The 19,708-nt window shown below is 38.9% G+C and overlaps 1 protein-coding gene across 1 annotated transcript in view; it reads left to right on the top strand.

The window, feature by feature from the left end:
- Positions 1-19,708, top strand: part of grik2 (glutamate receptor, ionotropic, kainate 2) — a 249,394-nt gene that overhangs the window by 95,633 nt on the left and 134,053 nt on the right. The window contains exons 6-7 of the mRNA XM_063879961.1: positions 10,363-10,544; positions 16,438-16,491. Coding sequence (XP_063736031.1) covers positions 10,363-10,544; positions 16,438-16,491 — 236 coding nt within the window. The remainder of the gene's footprint in view (positions 1-10,362; positions 10,545-16,437; positions 16,492-19,708) is intronic.

The following is a 19,708-nucleotide window of genomic DNA, read 5'->3' as shown; positions in this document are numbered from 1 at the left end:
AAAAATGGAAGATTTTCCTTAACACTTTCTTTTCACGAACCACTACAATTGCGTAGTAAAATGAAGTGGAGCAAATTTGCAACTGCGAATGTAATTTTACATTATCATGCATTTAGCAAGGCCTTTTATTCGGGGTAATGCATTGTTAAAAAAAAGGCATCAACAGCAAATTTAAAAGGAAATGCATGATAAAATATAGGATCACTGTTAGAGAACTTGCCATACGTGTATTTAAAGAGAGTATATTTATATATATGTAGTACTACTGAGAGTCCTCTCAGAGTACTTCACAGTGAGTCCCAGGACCCCTCCAGTAATCTCTTTCAATTTAATGTGTGTGTGTGTCTCCACACCAGCAGTCCCAGTCCCATCACACGCTCCACTAGCACTCAGCCGCCTGTTTAGAGAAGGGCTCACTGACTCTTCACAATTCACCATGCTAATCCCACTGTTGCTGTGCTGGAATAATAATGGCAGCTGCTGTTTTCTCTGCTCTCATACGATATTATATATTGTTATGTGTCGGTCTTAGAGATGATAGGTTGTTGTAGGATGCTGTTGTCCAATGAACCGTTGTTTTTGCTGATTTTCTAATCAGAAATGTATTTGCTCACAAATTCTGTGACAAATAAGATAAAAACAAAAGGGCATTATGCAACCAAAACCTCAAAACTATCTTGAAGAGCGTCTGACACAAACAGGACTCATTAAGACACAAAGAGCTAGCTAATCAGATAAGGGGTCAACAAATGGTGATATTAGCACCTGGGGCCTAAATGTGAACATTGACATTGTATTTCAATAACTCTTATTGAGAAAAGAATGCTTTCAGCCCCGCATTATATTTAATGTCTTCTACAAATGCCTGTTCTATATGAACTCCATCAGATTTAATTGTTTTGTCCAATTTGACCTTAGTGTTTAAAGTCAGCAGTAACACCAGAAGCAATTCAAAGTAGTCTCACATCATTGCTTTTTTATTATTGAACAAGACCATAATAAAGATGCCCTTAATAATGGCATTTGTTTGCTTGTGTGAAAGTTTGTACTGCTATATTTAGTTGATAAACACACGTCTGTTATGGCCACTGTTGGTTTTGTGATCCTGCTACAGCATCAGAAAGAACCTTTTCTGTCCCCTGGTAATTTAAATGCAGGACACTGCATGAATGTTCGATGTAGAATATCGTCCTTATCTGTCTTTAGCTTTCCTTCAGCTGCGGTTTGGTGATGAGGGTGACACCAATGAAAATAGCATCTGCATGGAGTGCTGACAGGGTGTGAAAACACACACACCTTAGCAGATGCCACAGCGAGGTCTATTAATGAGGATGTGGGTTTTCTCACTTTTACACATTTGAAGAAATTATGATATTGACTGTCACCAATAACTTCAGATAATGTGGCATTAAAACAAAACGTAATTCTTTAAAGAATACAAACACAGCCAAATGATGTGTAGCTCCAGATTTTAGTGTGTGGATCTGTAAATGCATGCGCTGTACACCAGGCTGATGCAGACCATATATTGTAGTATGAATAGAACCCTGTGTACATCTGACAACCAACAGCACGGTGTGTGTGTATGAGCCTCTGGGCCTGTCGGTCCCACAGTGAGGTGTGGTGAGGAGCATTCCTGTCTTGAGGCAGCAGAAGTGATTGAGTCATTAACCTATATCTAAAGTGGATGTCGCAGTATTCTACTGCCATCATTAAAAGCGAGATAGAAGAAAACACAGGTGGAAGGAGACAATTTAAAATATAATGGAATATAATTAAGTAAGATCCTCTTTGTGTATTGCTCTACCTGCAGCACGCGCTTAGCTATTCACTGACCGCACTCATTTCAGGAATCATCCTTACCAGCAGCACATTTCCTCTGTCACTCAGAGGATTCCCCCACACATGTCACATTGAGTCCTTTTTTACTGTAAACTTCCTGTGAAAAGTACTTAAACACCTCTTTCTGTACCCGCTCAATGCCTCTTCAGCAATGACTGCCTGCGAGCCTGTCTTGCAAATAATCGTATTAATGAAAAAAGACATGTTTATCATATTTAAAATAATTCAAGAGTGCACAAAAGCTCATTTTGCCTGGCTTTGCATCCTAAGTTTACAGGGCAATTTCTAAAATAAAATGCAGGTGATTGAGAAAGAAAGTCCATCAGCCTTGGACCACAAACATCTGCTGGCATACTTTTACTCTACGCATAAGCAGGTCCGTTTCATGAGCCATTTAAATAATAACAATCCATCAGGTGAAGGCATATGTGGCTATTAAAGGGAATGGGAGATAACCCTCTAATTGGTTTGATTCATGTTAAGCCTAAAACAAACCTGTGATCAGTTAGAAAACGGAATATTTATCCACTGTTTCCCTAGATAAAGTGCAGTAGGACACGACCAACTCACTTGCGCCATGCACTTCACACCATGTGCAATTGATGAATTAAAATAGGGTCCAAAGTATTTGCTCACATTCCCAATTAAATTACTTTCAACTCATTTTGTGAAAGAAAACTTTTTCAAACACACTGTAGCATGTGGCGAGGGAGATAAGTGTAGTGTAGAGCTAATTGCAGGAAAATAGAGTGGTGGCTTCGGCGGTGGACTCTTTTCAGCACAGATGATTTAGAGCCAGGAGGACTATGGGTAGCTAATAACAAAGACAATTTCTACTGTTGTGACTGGCCCACATTTACGCCTTTATTTTTAGCGAGGGAGCAGCGGCACACGTTCCTGTACCTTTCGATTGCAGGCCTGCTTTAATTTTTCACCAACATGTTACATGCATTTAATTGAACATAAATCAGCCAGCCGATGAGGAAGGGGTCATATTAACCTTGACCCTGGGAGTCTGCCGCTCAGCGACTAATCAGCTATTCTTGCAGCGCTTTGTAGAGGCCGTCTCAGGGAATCACTCTAGCGACAATGCGACCGATCATGATTGAGCAGCCCAGTAAGAGGAACTCTTCTTGCTTGTCGCCATGCACTCGGAGGGGAGTTGGCGAGGGAACGCTTGAGGAGCCGTTTCCTTACAAGGATATTTATCACAGGCAGGCCAATCTGTTTTACGCTCAGGAGGCTTCCAGACGGCCTCCTAATAAACGCTTAGAGGGGATGAAATATTCATGTGGAGTTAAATATGGATCCTAGAGCGGTCGCTGCGCATTAAACACCGTCAATACTGATCAGCGCTGACACCCCTTTTCACCCACTCCAGTATTTTCCTCCTCTAGATTTCTCATCGCCGCGCCTGTAGATCTTGGAAAGGTATGAAGGAAGATTCAGCCATGCAGAATGGAAGTCTTCGGAGTGAGAGGGAAAGGCAGATAGCTCTGACATGTGTTTATGATGAGCAAGTGCAGCAGTCAGATGTGTCGGGCTGCTATTATCGATGTTACCTAACTAACCGTAAAGCAGCGATTGCTGCTCCAGCAGTGGAAGATGTTTTTCTCTTAAGACAGCTCACGCAACATCAAGCGCTCATATGAGATTGGACTGAAGTCAAGTATAACACACACACACACTGCTGTCTGTGTACATGCAAATTGAGGCCCAACTCAACACCAAGCCCTACATCCGTCTTACTCGGTGAGGTAGGCACTGCTGTAGTCTCACTGTCAACTGAATGAAGCCCCTTCTTTAAAGTGTAGGGTGGAAATACAGCGGCAAGCTTTGGGACAAACCCCCCTCTCCAATTGAAACAGGAATTGTCCCAACGTTTTGTAATAATGGTTTAGAATCAGCATCTAATGGAGTAAAACTAATAAATGATAATATTCAAACTCTCGAAATCTTTAATGACTTTCAAATTGTTTGCAAACTTCTCTTTGTTTATAAAATGTAATGTTTATGAGCTTCTTTGCAACATTTCCTTTAAATATAGGAAATATATATTGTATCCAGTTGTCTTGACACATCCTCAGGTCATCAACAAACAAAAATAATTTCCTGTTAGAGGGATTATAATAACTTCCTGTTGTAGGGTTTAATAACTTCCTGTTATAGGGTTTAATAACTTCCTGTTGGAGGGTTTAATAACTTCCTGTTGGAGGGTTTAATAACTTCCTGTTGGAGGGTTTTATAACTTCCTGTTGGAGGGTTTAATAACTTCCTGTTGGATGGTTTAATAACTTCCTGTTGGATGGTTTAATAACTTCCTGTTATAGGGTTTAATAACTTCCTGTTGGAGGGTTTAATAACTTCCTGTTGGAGGGTTTTATAACTTCCTGTTATAGGGTTTAATAACTTCCTGTTGGATGGTTTGATAACTTCCTGCTGGAGGGTTTAATAACTTCCTGTTGGAGGGTTTAATAACTTCCTGTTGGAGGGTTTTATAACTTCCTGTTATAGGGTTTAATAACTTCCTGTTGGAGGGTTTAATAACTTCCTATTGGAGGGTTTGATAACTTCCTGTTATAGGGTTTAATAACTTCCTGTTGGAGGGTTTAATAACTTCCTGTTGGAGGGTTTTATAACTTCCTGTTGGAGGGTTTAATAACTTCCTGTTGGAGGGTTTGATAACTTCCTATTGGAGGGTTTGATAACTTCCTGTTGGAGGGTTTTATAACTTCCTGTTGGAGGGTTTTATAACTTCCTGTTGGAGGGTTTGATAACTTCCTGTTGGAGGGTTTAATAACTTCCTGTTGGAGGGTTTAATAACTTCCTGTTGGAGGGTTTAATAACTTCCTGCTGGAGGGTTTAATAACTTCCTGTTGTAGGGTTTAATAACTTCCTGTTGGAGGGTTTTATAACTTCCTGTTGGAGTGTTTGATAACTTCCTGTTGGAGGGTTTAATAACTTCCTGTTGGAGGGTTTAATAACTTCCTGTTGGAGGGTTTAATAACTTCCTGTTGGAGGGTTTAATAACTTCCTGTTGGAGGGTTTGATAACTTCCTGCTGGAGAGTTTAATAACTTCCTGTTGGAGGGTTTAATAACTTCCTGTTGGAGGGTTTAATAACTTCCTGTTGGAGGGTTTAATAACTTCCTGTTGGAGGGTTTAATAACTTCCTGTTGTAGGGTTTAATAACTTCCTGTTGGATGGTTTAATAACTTCCTGTTGGATGGTTTAATAACTTCCTGTTGGAGGGTTTAATAACTTCCTGTTGGATGGTTTAATAACTTCCTGTTGGAGGGTTTAATAACTTCCTGTTGGAGGGTTTAATAACTTCCTGTTGGAGGGTTTAATAACTTCCTGTTGGAGGGTTTAATAACTTCCTGTTGGAGGGTTTAATAACTTCCTGTTGGATGGTTTAATAACTTCCTGTTGGATGGTTTAATAACTTCCTGTTGGAGGGTTTAATAACTTCCTGTTGGATGGTTTAATAACTTCCTGTTGGAGGGTTTAATAACTTCCTGTTGGAGGGTTTAATAACTTCCTGTTGGAGGGTTTAATAACTTCCTGCTGGAGTGTTTGATAACTTCCTGCTGGAGGGTTTAATAACTTCCTGTTGGAGGGTTTAATAACTTCCTGTTGGAGGGTTTAATAACTTCCTGCTGGAGTGTTTGATAACTTCCTGCTGGAGTGTTTGATAACTTCCTGCTGGAGGGTTTAATAACTTCCTGTTGGATGGTTTAATTACTTCCTTTTGGAGGGTTTAATAACTTCCTGCTGGAGTGTTTGATAACTTCCTGCTGGAGTGTTTGATAACTTCCTGCTGGAGTGTTTGATAACTTCCTGTTGGAGGGTTTAATAACTTCCTGCTGGAGGGTTTAATAACTTCCTGTTGGAGGGTTTAATAACTTCCTGTTGGAGGGTTTAATAACTTCCTGCTGGAGTGTTTGATAACTTCCTGCTGGAGTGTTTGATAACTTCCTGTTGGAGGGTTTAATAACTTCCTGTTGGATGGTTTAATTACTTCCTTTTGGAGGGTTTTAACTAGTGGGGTCCCAATCCCCACTAATTGGTTTGGAACAGCAGTTAATGGGGCTGACCTTTCACGCAAACGCACAAACTGAGTGGAGGTGCAGGTAGAGTTAGGGTGTAAGGGCTCGGTTTGCATTGAGCCTGAGCCCAGTGACCTGCAGCTGATTATTCAATATCCCAGCAAGTGGCAGCCATTTTGGAGCTGCTGTACTCTCACTTCTTGGGCATATCAACCATCTTTCAGGCATGGTGGCCACCCCAGTGGAATCATGGGAAGGACTAAATGGATCAGCACGGCTCCATCTGTCCATGTGTCTCTCCATCTGTCATGTACTGTATATCAGATGCCCCTCATGGCTCTTGCTTAAGATTTAAACAGGACTTGTACCAGTTCTTTATTCAAATTTGGAAATGAATCTGCGCAAAAAGACTCAAGTGTTTTTGGTGTTGACATCCAAACAGAGTTGAAAGTAATTTTGATTTTGACTGTAGTCAAATTGGATTGAATTCAGTCAACACCTCTAGCCCTTTGCCCAGAGTGAAGGTTTTACATGCAGCACACAAAGATAAAGATGGCATGAATGAAAATACAATAACCTCAAGGTTTAAGTTAGTGGTGAAATTAGAGCATTGTTCTAGCTTCCATTGTGGACAGTGAGTTCATTTCCTCTGTATTGTTTGTGGATTTACAATTAAAATTTGGTTGACATCAAGATGAAGACGATAACAATTTAATCTTTCCAAAAATACATGAAAATAACACAAGACAACATCTGAGTCAGAGCAGTCGCTGCGCATTAATCACATCAATACTGATCAGCGCTGACACCCCTTTTCACCCACTCCAGTATTTTCCTTCTCTAGATTTCTCATCGCCGCGCCTGTAGATCTGGGAAAGGTATGAAGGAATATTCAGCATGCAGAATGGAAGTCTCCGGAGTGAGAGGGAAAGGCAGAAAGTTGACGTGTGTTTATGATGAGCAAGTGCAGCAGTCAATTGAGGCAGATTCATTTATATTTGTACAGATCAAAATTAGAGAGCTTAAGAGAACAATAATATATATTTTTATAGGGAGGCCAGACAAGAATCTGGCATCCCTATAAAAATAGAAATAGAAAATAGAAACACAGTCTGTCGATGATTAGGGAGGTGTTTCTGCTTTTAAGCACAATACATTGTCAGCGAGTGACTGTGAACTGGCTACAAGCTAACCGTATACACAATCACGGACTAAACACCAATATACTGTATATAAACAATATCTAAAGTCATAATGTTCTATATAAGATTCATATTAAATATAATCTACACGTTACCTTAGTTTGAAACTTTACTTCCATTGGAAAAATATCAAATAAAACATTAAATCTTTTTATACATTTGAAATAATCTGATGAAGGATAAATATATTTTAGTATTTCAGTTTAAGGACTTGTTGCAGCTTTTTGAACCTTAGTCAGTGCCTGACTCCAGATCCTCTGTTAACACTTGTGTCTTGATGTCATTAAAATGAAAACAAATGAGCTTGTTCCCCGACATTTTGTACTCTTCCTTTTGGAGATTAACTATGAAAATGCAGGTATTTTTCTTCAGAAAACCTCTTTTCATAACAATCATGAGTTTTGCTTTGGTAGTGTGCGTACATTTGGCTAACTACATAATGCATTAAATCCACCTGGTTATATATAGGCCATGCATATGTCCTCGATGGCATGAGCAGGCGAGGACGTTTTTGTAAGTTGAACTTAGTGGTTGTGAAAAATTAAAATGATAGTTTGCTTTTGTTTTTCTTGGTTTGACTCTACTTTATATCCATTGGTGGAAATCTCACAGATCAGATTATGCTTAGTCACTCATTATCGTATAAACTCACAGCTACACCACATCAATCACATGTTCACACTGTGGTTTTACACATATTCACACACAGCTGGTTCCCCACTGGGAGCTCTTTGACACAACTTCAAACCCTTGTAGTCTGCTTTCTTTATATCGTGTGTGTGTGTGTGTGTGTGTGTGTGTGTGTGTGTGTGTGTGTGTGTGTGTGTGTGTGTGTGTGTGTGTGTGTCCGTGTGTGTGTCCGTGTGTCCGTGTGTGTCCAGCTGAGATGTTGTGAACAGCTGATGAGTCACTTCATCACGCGATGGTTAAATGGAACACTGCCGGTGTCTCACAGGTCAACACTCGGGGGAGATGATCATCAGTGTTTGATTTAATGAAAGCACTGACTGGCTGCTGAAGCTGCAGCACACTGCAGGCTGGTTTCCCATAGTGCAGTGCACTCATTTGGAAGCAGGAAGTAAACAAATAATGCCACAGGGCAAACAGCTGGGGACAGTGGGCCATGGGCAAATAGAGACACACACTGCTGAGTGGCCAACGGAACTTATTGTAGATTTAGGGACTGATGGCTGGCTAGGATTAAAAATAACATCTGGTCCAGTCAGTGTGAATTCACTTAACAGTAGTTTGATTAATTACCTGTGATCACTTAAGGCTTTTTTAATTAGAGCCAGGATATAGTGGCAATAACTCGGCACATTTGTTTCACACTGAGTTAAATTCCAGCAGAGATGACAATGATCTTACCTTAAAATATTCAAATTCATAGTGTGCGTTAAAAATACAAAAGGGGTTTCCTGATGGTATTGAAAGCAGATTCAGTCGGAGTTGATCTGAGAGTTTAGGATTTATCAAATAGATGAAGAAAAAGTTAACTAGATATACATAAGTAAAACAAATCTCTTCATTCATCAACTTTGTTTTTATTCCATTAGCTGCAACCTACCAGCAGTGTAAAACTGACTTAAGAAAATCAGGAAAAGGCAAAGGAACATAATCTCAAGTCATGAGAATATGCTTTAATGGAATTATCCTGCATTTCATATGATATTTAACATCAAATTGATGAATAAAATAATTACCGTGAGCTGTAACTGTATGCACATTCTTTAGCAGACTCATCTTTGAGCCAGTGTGCGAAAATGGATAGAGAACAAAATATTATAACAAAACTAAAAACACACAACTACATAGGAATAAAGAAAACAAATGTACCTCCCTTTGAATGGCAATGACATAAAACTGTATTCTTGTTCAGTGTTCATCCATCACTGACAAATGATGCCGCTGAAAAATATTTAAAGAGAGCCACGTACAGAAAACTCTGGCTTTACACTATAAAAAATGTAAATATGACCATGTATATTCGTGTCAGAATGGGTCAATACACTTGATATATTACATTATAACTGAAGAAGTAACAATGCATTGAGATATAGGGTGTTGTTTTTTGACAATGCATCTTAAGTATATTTATAAGTTAAAGACTCCTGAGAACATCTTATGTTGAGTTGTATCTCAGATGAAACAAGTTGTTTTAAGCTGCTGTGGTAACAAGATAGATCATCTTGTTTTAAGAAATAAATCTTCCTTGATTTTAAACACATTTTTATTGGAAAATCATCAATTTACATCAGAAAACCTTTGAGTATTTCTGGCTTATTTTGTAACATATCATTTCCTGATCCTGGTAAAATATAGTTCAAGATAAGTTTTCCCAGCTAATTACAAGATCCCCTTTATTGAAATATCCCATCTTGTTATCAGAAATCTAATTTTCACCTGTTGAATTGGCAGATTTCTTAATTTATTTACATGAGAAACACTTTTTAACTTTTTGTATTATTCTTTTACTTGATTTGGAGCAGTATTTTCAGTTTTTTCATTTTCAGTATTTTCAGTACAGGCTCAACCCACCTCGCCAACTTACGGATCTGGCTATGTTGTAGGGGACATTAAGTGCCGTTCCTAACCAACGAGTGGGCAGAGGGAGTGGGTTATCAAGCCCTCCAACAGAGAGTCTGCATCTCGTGTGTCTGCCAGAGAGATGGGAGTTTGTCCCAAAGATTTCGACTCTGTTTACACCCTCCACCTATAAGAAGGGAGCCTCGTTTAGCTGTGAGTGTGTCAGACAGTGATTGGAATTGGCCCTTAATGTCTGAAGCTGCAGCCTCCTCTCTGCAAGAGCTTTTTCTCTGTCTGTTCGACTCTTTGCATAGTTGGGTCCGGGCCTGCAAATACTGATGTGAAGCTTACTGCTGATATGCATTGTGGAACGTATCAGAAGGACAAACAGGACAGGGATAAAGGTGTTGAAAGAGGAGACAGAAAGGCACAGAGAAAGATGTTGTGTTTACAATAGTGTAGAGGAGGGAAGGTGGGGCAGTTAAAGGAAAAGGGATTTCATTAGAGATAAACTGATGACAGAAAAATATCCCTGCAGCTTTCTCATCCTGGGTCTAATTATAACCACCACTGCCAAATGAATCTGTAGCTCTTACCTCAATTACTGTGGAAATGTATGTACATATATTTTCCTTTTAGGAGAATATTGCCCTCATGGGAGCAGGGCTGTAGCAGTTTCAGAATAACACAGAGTCTTCAGGCAAATTGAAACTTTTTTTTTTTTCTCTGTTGTTTTCCCGACAGGTCTGATTCGGTTGCAAGAACTCATAAAGGCTCCGTCCCGGTACAACATCCGGCTAAAGATCCGCCAGTTGCCTGCAGACACTAAGGATGCTAAGCCGCTGCTGAAAGAGATGAAGAGAGGGAAGGAGTTCCACATTATCTTCGACTGTGGCCACGAAATGGCTGCTGGGATCCTGAAGCAGGTGTGTGTGTGTGTGTGTGTGTGTGTGTGTGTATGTGTGTGTGCGGTGTGTGTGTGTGTGGTGTGTGTGTGTGTGTGTGTGTGTGTGTGTGTGTGTGTGTGTGTGTGTGTGTGTGTGTGTGTGTGTGTGTGTGTGTGTGTGTGTGTGTGTGTGTGTGTGTGTGTGTGTGTGTGTGTGTGTGTGTGTGTGTGTGTGTGTGTGTGTGTGTGTGTGTGTGTGTGTGTGTGTGTGTGTGTGTGTGTGTGTGTGTGTGTGTGTGAATGAGTCCTAGAGGATGGGTTCTTCATGTTTTATGTGACACTGCAGCCTGCACTGTTGTTGACACTTTCTTGAGACACATTTGGTTCCACACACACATGCAGTTTCCTGAATAATTGTATACAATATGTTAAAGTTCTTTGGGTTAAACTTAAATTGTAAATCAGGCCAAATTGTTCTTTTTACTACATACTGTATAAGAGACGTTGTCGCCTGTGGCAGTGGCTCAGTCGGTGGGGGCTTTGACTTGGCATCATAGGGTCGCCAGTTAAAGTCCTCGAACAGACCTGAAATATGGAGTGTGGACTGCTAGAATCCCAGTTCACCTCCTAAGCCCTGATGTTGTGTCCTCCCCACTCCCCATTGCTCCCTGGGAACTGTACAATGGCTGCCCACTGCTCCTTGTACTAGGATGGGTTAAATACAGAGAGGTTTCATCCTCCGATTCTAGGATTGAGGCCCTACATTATAACTGCAATTACAGCTAACCTAACATTCAGTGTCAAAACAGTCAATGTCCCTTTATGTGGAATTTACGACTTGCATATGTTTATATACAACCATTTATTTTTAAAAAACATTTCTTATTCAGTGTGTCCTACAATTCTGCTGTATTTCACTGTGTGTATATATGTGTATATTCTAGAATGGGAGGAAATGCTACACAACCCAATTTCCCATGTAGAGATTATAAAAGTATTTCTGATTCTGATTGATATAGTGAAAGGGGAATATATGTGGAGGTCTAAGCGTTTGATGAATTTGTATGGAAGATCAGCCTTTTTTTAAAAACCACCTCAGTTACAGTCTCATTCTTAAATAAGTGTTACATTTGCCTGATCCTAATGACACCTTCAGCAGTTTATTTGCTACATAAGTCACTTTCTTTTCTGACTGAAACTATGGTTACCTTGCACAGAGAGGATATCAGGTTCATCAGGAAAGATTTTCTATTGAAAATAGGCATCACATGTGGAAATGTACAACATTTACAGAATCATTCAAGACAAATGTTTTTGTTTAAAGTACATTCCCTCATTTATATTTTTATAATAATGTCACAGGAAGTAAACATAGTTGCTTTTAATAGTTTTTAGATCAATTATGTCTAATCTACGACTCATCTCATTATGCAATGACTGTGTATCATTACTTAATGATCTCATTATCATAATGGCCATGTTGTGCTGCTGGTAATTGTGCTCTATCCTCTCCTGGGATCCTCTTCTTCTGCATGATGGAAATCTCTTGGACAGACCATGAAATAAATACAGCAGCCTTACACCCTGTCATAATGACAGATTTGAGCTGATATCACAGGAAGCATCGTCTGAAGAAAATAAGAAGAGTATTAATCTCAGAAGCAAGCACTACATATACAAAAATTGGAGAAAAAAGCATTTTAAATAACTCACTCACATATAAATGTTTCTGCATTACACATGCTGAGATTTATTACATTGAAATGACAACCTGATTGACTTTGCTGTGCATGTGTCAGCCTGATAAATGTATTGCAATCAGCACAGGATCAAGGTGAAAATCATTAACATGACAACGTTCATTTCTTATGATGATGGCATGAAGTGTAAAAAAAACAACTATTTTGTTTAAAATGGCTAATCTCTGCCGCCCAGAATATCATGTGGCGCACAGTAGGAAATGTGCAATGAGTATCTCAATTAACAAGCATTCATATTTCTTCTGCTTTCAGGATTAATCAAATATTAAAGACAACATGACTTACCCCGCCCCCTCCCCCATGGCTGTCACTCCCAGGGTATAATCAATGCCGGGTGGTAGATTGCTGCAAGGTCAAGGACTACTTCCATTATTAATGTCAGAGAGAATCCCTGCTAACAGGAAGGAATAAAAGACTGCCCCGCTCTGATATTCTCATTACATGACACACCTTTGATTTAGTCATCATAAGTACTTCACATCAGCCATCAGTCAGGCCGTAACCCCCAAATGTAGTCACCACAAGCAAGACAACAGAGAGGATCCATATACCTTTCATTTCTGTAATGTCGGACAAAGACCTGGAGGGGAAAACTGATGTGTTAAATAAATCATTCGGAAATCCCTCATATTTACACGCTGTATATGTAGTTCCAATTTATACAATGTATCACCTTTTTTATATATAATAGACAAATGAAGGCTTTTCATTTCAAGCAGAGGACATCATATTGGGTGGCATTGCCTTGATAAGTTTAGGCCATGGCTCTCTAAGATCTTATGGGCAAAGCTTAGAAAACCCCCTGTTTGTCCTTGCTGTATTTGTGAGGCTATTCTAAAGCAACACTAAACATTTTTTACAAACTCTTAATGTTGCAACGTAGCCTCTTTTTACTAAGTACATTTACTCAAGTACTGTTCTTATGAACAATTTTGAGATACTTTACTTGAGCATTTCCATTTGATGCTACTTTGTACTTTTACCATACTACAATCAATTTATGTAATACTTTTAGTTACAGATCTGGATTAATGACGGTAAATATAATCAGCCCTTAAATCAGACTTTAGTTCACCTGGAGTAAATCCAGCAGCTACCCTGCAGTATACAAAGCCATTCAAACTAGCTGCACCTTTACCAGCTCTGAGAACACTTTAATGATCAATCATTATAAAACATATCAGAGATATTATTCTGAAATGGACCAATCAGACAATGGACTACTTTTACTGTCGCTACTTTAAGTACATTTAGATGAGAGTACTTTCTACTTTCACTGGAGGAACATTTTGAATGCAGGACTTTTACTTACCATTCCTACACTCTCCTACTTTTAGTCAAATACAAGGTCTGAGTATCCCATCTCCGTACATTTATCATTGTCACACTGGTCAGAGAATGTCAGAAAACCAGTCAGGACAAAAAGGCCTACAATATTTTGTAGTAGTACTTCCCAGCTGTATCTAACCGAAACATCCTTGTTATATACTTAATCATGATTAATCATGGAATGTGAGATCAACAAGGAATTGGCAGATAATTAATTGAGTTATAAATAGTATAAAGAATGACAAGTGGCTAATAATAAAACAAATTAAAGCTAGCCTTGTCAGAGCAAAAAAAGGCTGTAGACGATGAGAAAATGTTTTGACGTTAAGCAGATTTCCCCTTGTGCAAACGCCATTATACATAGCCTAAAGAGAGTATTTCCAGTTATCAAACATCATTTTTCTAGCTGGATTAGACACACCAACAAGTGAAACCAAAAAGAAAATCATATGAAAACATTGAAAAACACATTTTCTTTCAGTTATGTCAGAATTCACCTTCAAGCTACAACGAAACTAGGAAGTGCTTTTTCTGTCGTTCACGGCGATTATAACTGAACAGAATGTCTTTCTCCATTGATTTGCTGTATTTAAATGACATAAAAAATTGGAACATAGATACGTAAGAATTGAAAGGTTTCCAGCACTCCTCTGGTATAAAAAGGTCCAGGAAATGGCACCATGTGAGTCAGAGTGAGTGGGCTGATCCTCAAACAGAAGTCTAGAGGCTTTCTCAAGGTCTGCCACCTGATCCAGGCAGCCATTATCACTTCCTGTCTGATAATCATCCGTTTCACACAGTCCTATTCTGTGAAATACTAGTGTAGTGAGACTTTGACACCGCCACTGAGCAGGTAGCCTCTTGATGGGGTGAATTATTACATGATTTGGTTGGTGACTCATTAAAGCTGATAGTAAGATGGGCAGTGATCGGAGGCAGTTGACAACTCCTATTGAACAAGGCAGCCATGCAGAGTAACTGTTGTAATCAACTTAAAATGAAAATGTAACTGCCACAGAGCAAAGTATTGTTTACACATTCATCAAGTTTCTCTCCGAGCTCAATCTATTGCCTCATGCCTCTTGGTTCTCCATTAAACTCACACCAGTCTATAGTGTGTTATAGACACCATTTATTTGTGTCGAAAATACAAGTATCATTGGGTTAAACTTGCAAACCGTATCCCTTCTTATTTTGCTGGTTTTGGGCTAGGGTTAGGGTTAAGCCTTCTCCAAAGTCATGACTTCCAATTCCCCCAGGTAAACACAAAGTGTTCCCAGGTCAGATAATCCCTGCTGCCTGTTGTGGTTCTGTCCAAGGGTTTCTCTCTTCTCCAACTTCTAGATAGCTGGATTGAATTCAGGGTGCATCCTAATCTAATGGCCCTATCAACCTCAACTGCAGTTGTACTCCAATTCTACTGGATGTCTGAACCCTGTTTCTTTATATCTGAAACTGCATTCACATATTCTTCGATTTGCTCTTTGTTCACTTTTAGTGCAGAGAACTCGCGACAATTTCGAGCGGTGTGCAACGCGAGAGTTCAGCTTCCGCCTTGTTGGGGAAACCACTCTCTCCATATAAATACAAAGTCAACATCAGTATGGAGTCAATTTACTGTGTTTGACCCTTGCAAATGAAGCTTTATGGAGAACCCAGACAACCTGTAAACAAAAGTCATTTGGTACGTCTGTTATTATTGACTCTACACAAAGCTCATGACTACAGTTGAAGATTGGTCATATTGGCTGCTAAATCTCATCATCAGTGTGAAAGTTCAGTTCAATGCTGACACTGCACCAATCTGCCTGTGAATTGTTGGCTTGGCTTATTTAAGGATGAATGAGTTTTGTAAAGAGTAGGAAATAACATCATGTTGGATGTTATTGAAATCAGATTGTCAAAATAAAATTGACCCAACCGTAAAGACTTGAAGTAAATAACTCTACCACAGACTTTGGAGTACTGTGCCATCGTATTTTATAATAATATATCATTCACTAAACCTGTCTCAAGACAAGACTGCTGCAGTAGGACCATTTACTAAAACGTTGTTCTAACACATTTTATTTTATCAAATGCGTTTTAAAAAAGGGTCAGGGATAATAAAAACCTTTTTATTGCATAAAAGTGGAGTGTGTAACACACCCATCACCACATTGACCTTCACACCCTTTCTCTACATTAAGGACACACTACTTCACACATTAGCACTGAGTGTAAACTGTTATGTGCAGAATAGACACATATTGAGATATATACTGTAGGATATGTAGCTGCATTAACATATCCATCTGTGTGGGGAAATAACGCCAACCAAGAAATGTTGATGAGCTGCTTGCACCTTTCCTGGTTCACAGTGCTACAAGTATTTTCCTCACAGAGTCAGCAGCATCATGTTGTGCTTTTATTTTCACACATTCATATCAACAGCATACACCACTAGCTGTTTTTTTACACAGATTGTTCCAAACACCAGCTTCCAAATTATTTCCTGCCTCATTATTTTAGGTTGACTTCCCTATATATGTTTTCCAGATGTCCCACTTCTATAGAACGATGCATTATCCTCCATATCCCCTACATATGCCAGATGTAGGATGAGCCTCTGTCTTTTGCTTTATTTGGCTTATTTCCTTTTTCTGGTGGGTGTTTGTCTCTTATCTCTGAGCCCGTGGCTGCAGCAGTGTAGCAGAATATATGCCTCTTCACGTTACATGGCAATACAGCCAGTAATACAGACACACAAGCGGAGGTATGTCTGTGTGTGTGCATGGGTGCGAAATATGACAAAATATTTTATCTGCCTCCCTATTCATTTATAAATCTCTCCCTCTCTCTCAGGCTCTCTCCATGGGGATGATGACAGAGTATTATCACTATATCTTCACCACACTGGTAAGTAGAGAAAGAGGCTGAGCTGCACAGTCGCTTTGTCATCAGGTCTAACTCAGAGCTCCATATCCCCATGAAGATTTGTTGCATGCCCAAAGAACGCGATGGCGCCGCTCTTCAATCTTCATTTTCTCAGTTATTCATTTTATTACCTCGGATCGTTATTTTTTTCCTTTAATGTGTTTCCAAGAGCCAAACAAAATAATAGCATAGTACTTTGTGACATTAAGATAACTGAGTTTTTGTTTCTTCTTTTCGATCCTTTGCTGTTTCCCGTCTCCACTTATTCATTCAGTTTTTTTACCCCTTTTTCGTAACATTGATGCACTTCATCTTCATCCTTATATTATGCAGTAATGTCTTTCTCTCCCTTCTAAAATTCTTTCTTCATATCTTATCTTTCTTATGGAGTTTGAAGAAAGCTACATATATCACATACTTACGGTGGCCGACAGGTGCAAACATTTTACAGCGGCTCAAATTTCCGTTATGAGAAACGCGCTGCAACTTCAGAAACCATTCAAATATAAAAACACAAATGTGCCAAAACACATGCAAATAAAGAAACATCTTCATCAAAACACAACGGAAACCAGAGGGCTGTAAAACGAAGCAGGATTAGGGGTTAGCGGGGTCATTTCAGATTTATCTCTGGGTTTTCGTTCCTACGATGCTGGTTCACTTCTTACCGGGGTAGATCTCCATGGTAACTATACTGAACACCTAAACTGCTGGGAGAGATGAACTCAGTGAAAGCAAAATTAATAGAATATCAACTTGGGTTCAATTTGGCTATTATTACCTTTGTGGCAAGATCATTATCAGCTTCTCGAGCTGATTCTGGCCATGCAACATTTACAGTGCCACATACACGTATGCGGAAGTTGACAAAACACTCAAGTGTAATTAAAGTCAGATCCACTTGTGTCTTAGATGGGGCAGTGATATCATAAAACTGTTAATTGATGCTTTTTTGGCCTCTAGAGACAAAAAGAACACACCATTTTGGTAAATTGAGCAGATTTATATAAATTCTATTATGTAATTGATGCCAGGCACAGATCTTGCCCAAGGGTACTTCCAGATGATGACAGGAATAGCAGACAAAATGACCAGAACACAAACCTCTGTACCTACTGAGCCACAGCCTTTCCCCTAAACCACCATAACTATAAGGGAAAACTACACGTAAAACCGTTGAAAGGAAAAAAGTCAAACTGCAAACACCCTCTATTGTTACTCTTCTTTAAAATGTCTAACCTTTTTTAACGTTAAAATATCTTAGGGTATCAGGGTAAAGACCACATGACTGAGGAGTCGTGGCCAAGGGAACTCTCACTGAAAGTAGAGCAGGGTGGACCCAAATTGCAAGAGAAACTACCTTTATTTGAAGGCAAGGAAAGGTGAGGGTCAAATATTTGACGAAAACAGCTAAAGACGTCAGCAGGATACATTTCATTTCAGTGTAGTCTTACACAGAGTTAATAAGTGAAGGTCAAACGCAAGTGCCCTTGAACAAAATTGATTAAAACCCTTTCGCACTTTTAATCATTCTGCCTTATTATTTCTGTTGTTTTTGACAAGCCAAACTCATTTCATCCTTGACTACATACAAGAAGCAGAAATAAAATCTCAGCTTATAGAAAATGCTCCATTTTAGTTTAATACCACAGTTAAGCTCACACACACTATTTTATGAACATATCGTTTCACCTGCTGAATTAAACACAGAACAAATGCAACCCTAACATAAGCAGATTCAGGCAGTAGGCGTATAGATTCAAGTATTAGCCTACAGAAAAGAACAGCTGACAGAGGAGAATTTAAATCTGCTTTGTAATATATATTTTATTTATTTAAAATATATTGTAATATTGTTATCCTGCTAGTAATCCCAATGTTTTAAAATGTACGAGTAATCTGATCATGCTTTTATTCGTAAGGGAATACAGTTACCTTTTTGTATGTATCCTGATTGTGTATTCCTGTTAGGTGAGGCAGAAGATGTCATTTGGCAAGTTAACGTAAAGGGCAGGATTCAGAGTCTGTAGCTCTTGTAATATTTTGTGTCTGTGTATATTGCCTTAATCCACACAATAAAAGGCAAAACGACCCATCTACATACTGTATATACACACACTAGCGAGTGTTATTCTAAGCTCCCTAAATGCTCTTATTCCATGTTCCACATCAAGGATTTGACTCAGTCCCATCCTACTGTTATCCTGAAGAGGCTGCTTGTGTTGCCTTGTATCAAAACCCACTCTCTTTGTGTTCTGCCACCCTCCCGCCCTTTACTTTTTGTAATGTCAAGTTCCTTTGAAAACAGAATAATTCATTCTTCAACTGTCTGTGCTTTTCATCATCGCGGCTAAAAGCGATCATTTTGGGTTTGAAATGGAACATTTAAATATGCATACTAAGAGTCTGCAGCCATTCAGTGTGGCCCAATTTATGTGAGATAATTAAATGTCCCTCTGGTGTTTTCAGGCAGATGAAAAGTAGAATACAAACATGAATGAGGCAGGGGATGGGACAGTAGTAGTTGTCATTTCCCACTGTTGTGTTTGGCAGACAGGGTCCAGAACTGACAGCATAATTCTCCAAGCACAGTGACCAACCCAACATACTGAGGCCACATATGGCAGCCATTTAGTGCCAGATTTTTCTCTTCTGTGTTTTGCTGTTTTGGAATTGGCAGATTTTTTAGATTAAGACTTTATAATCAAGATGAAAATGCTTTTTTTTTGTTGCAACAATGCAATATTTAGTCCAGTTTGAATGTCCTCAATGTTACTACATTTTAGTAGTTTCTCTCAATATTTTCAGCTATTTGTGTTTCATTTAGTCTTTTGCTAACTCCTGGGTTATACATATTTTAGTCAGGAGATAATATTGAACATTTCACTCAATCTAGTCAAATCAAAAAAATATAATGTTCTCATAGTCCGATTTATTTAATGCAATATTTTGTATTTTTTTATTTATCTGATAGAAAATACAGGTTGAATTTATAACAATGCAGCTTTGATACTCTGAGTGAAAAGGTGGAAGGTAAATTAATAAAGAACTTTAAAGGAAATACAGTACATTTAAAAAAAGGTTTTGTATTTTCAAACTACATTTAAGCCTAGAATTTGTATTATTCCTTGTGCTGTTTCATTGGAAAAAGGCACAGGTTTATAGGACTCTTTAACATGTAGTGCTCTGCTTTGATCTG

This window comes from Eleginops maclovinus, chromosome 3 (genome assembly GCF_036324505.1).
Source record: "Eleginops maclovinus isolate JMC-PN-2008 ecotype Puerto Natales chromosome 3, JC_Emac_rtc_rv5, whole genome shotgun sequence".
In the NCBI taxonomy this organism is placed as follows: Eukaryota; Metazoa; Chordata; class Actinopteri; order Perciformes; family Eleginopidae; genus Eleginops; species Eleginops maclovinus.
Note: the sequence above shows the minus strand (reverse complement) of the source record. Positions and strands in the feature narration are given on the sequence as shown.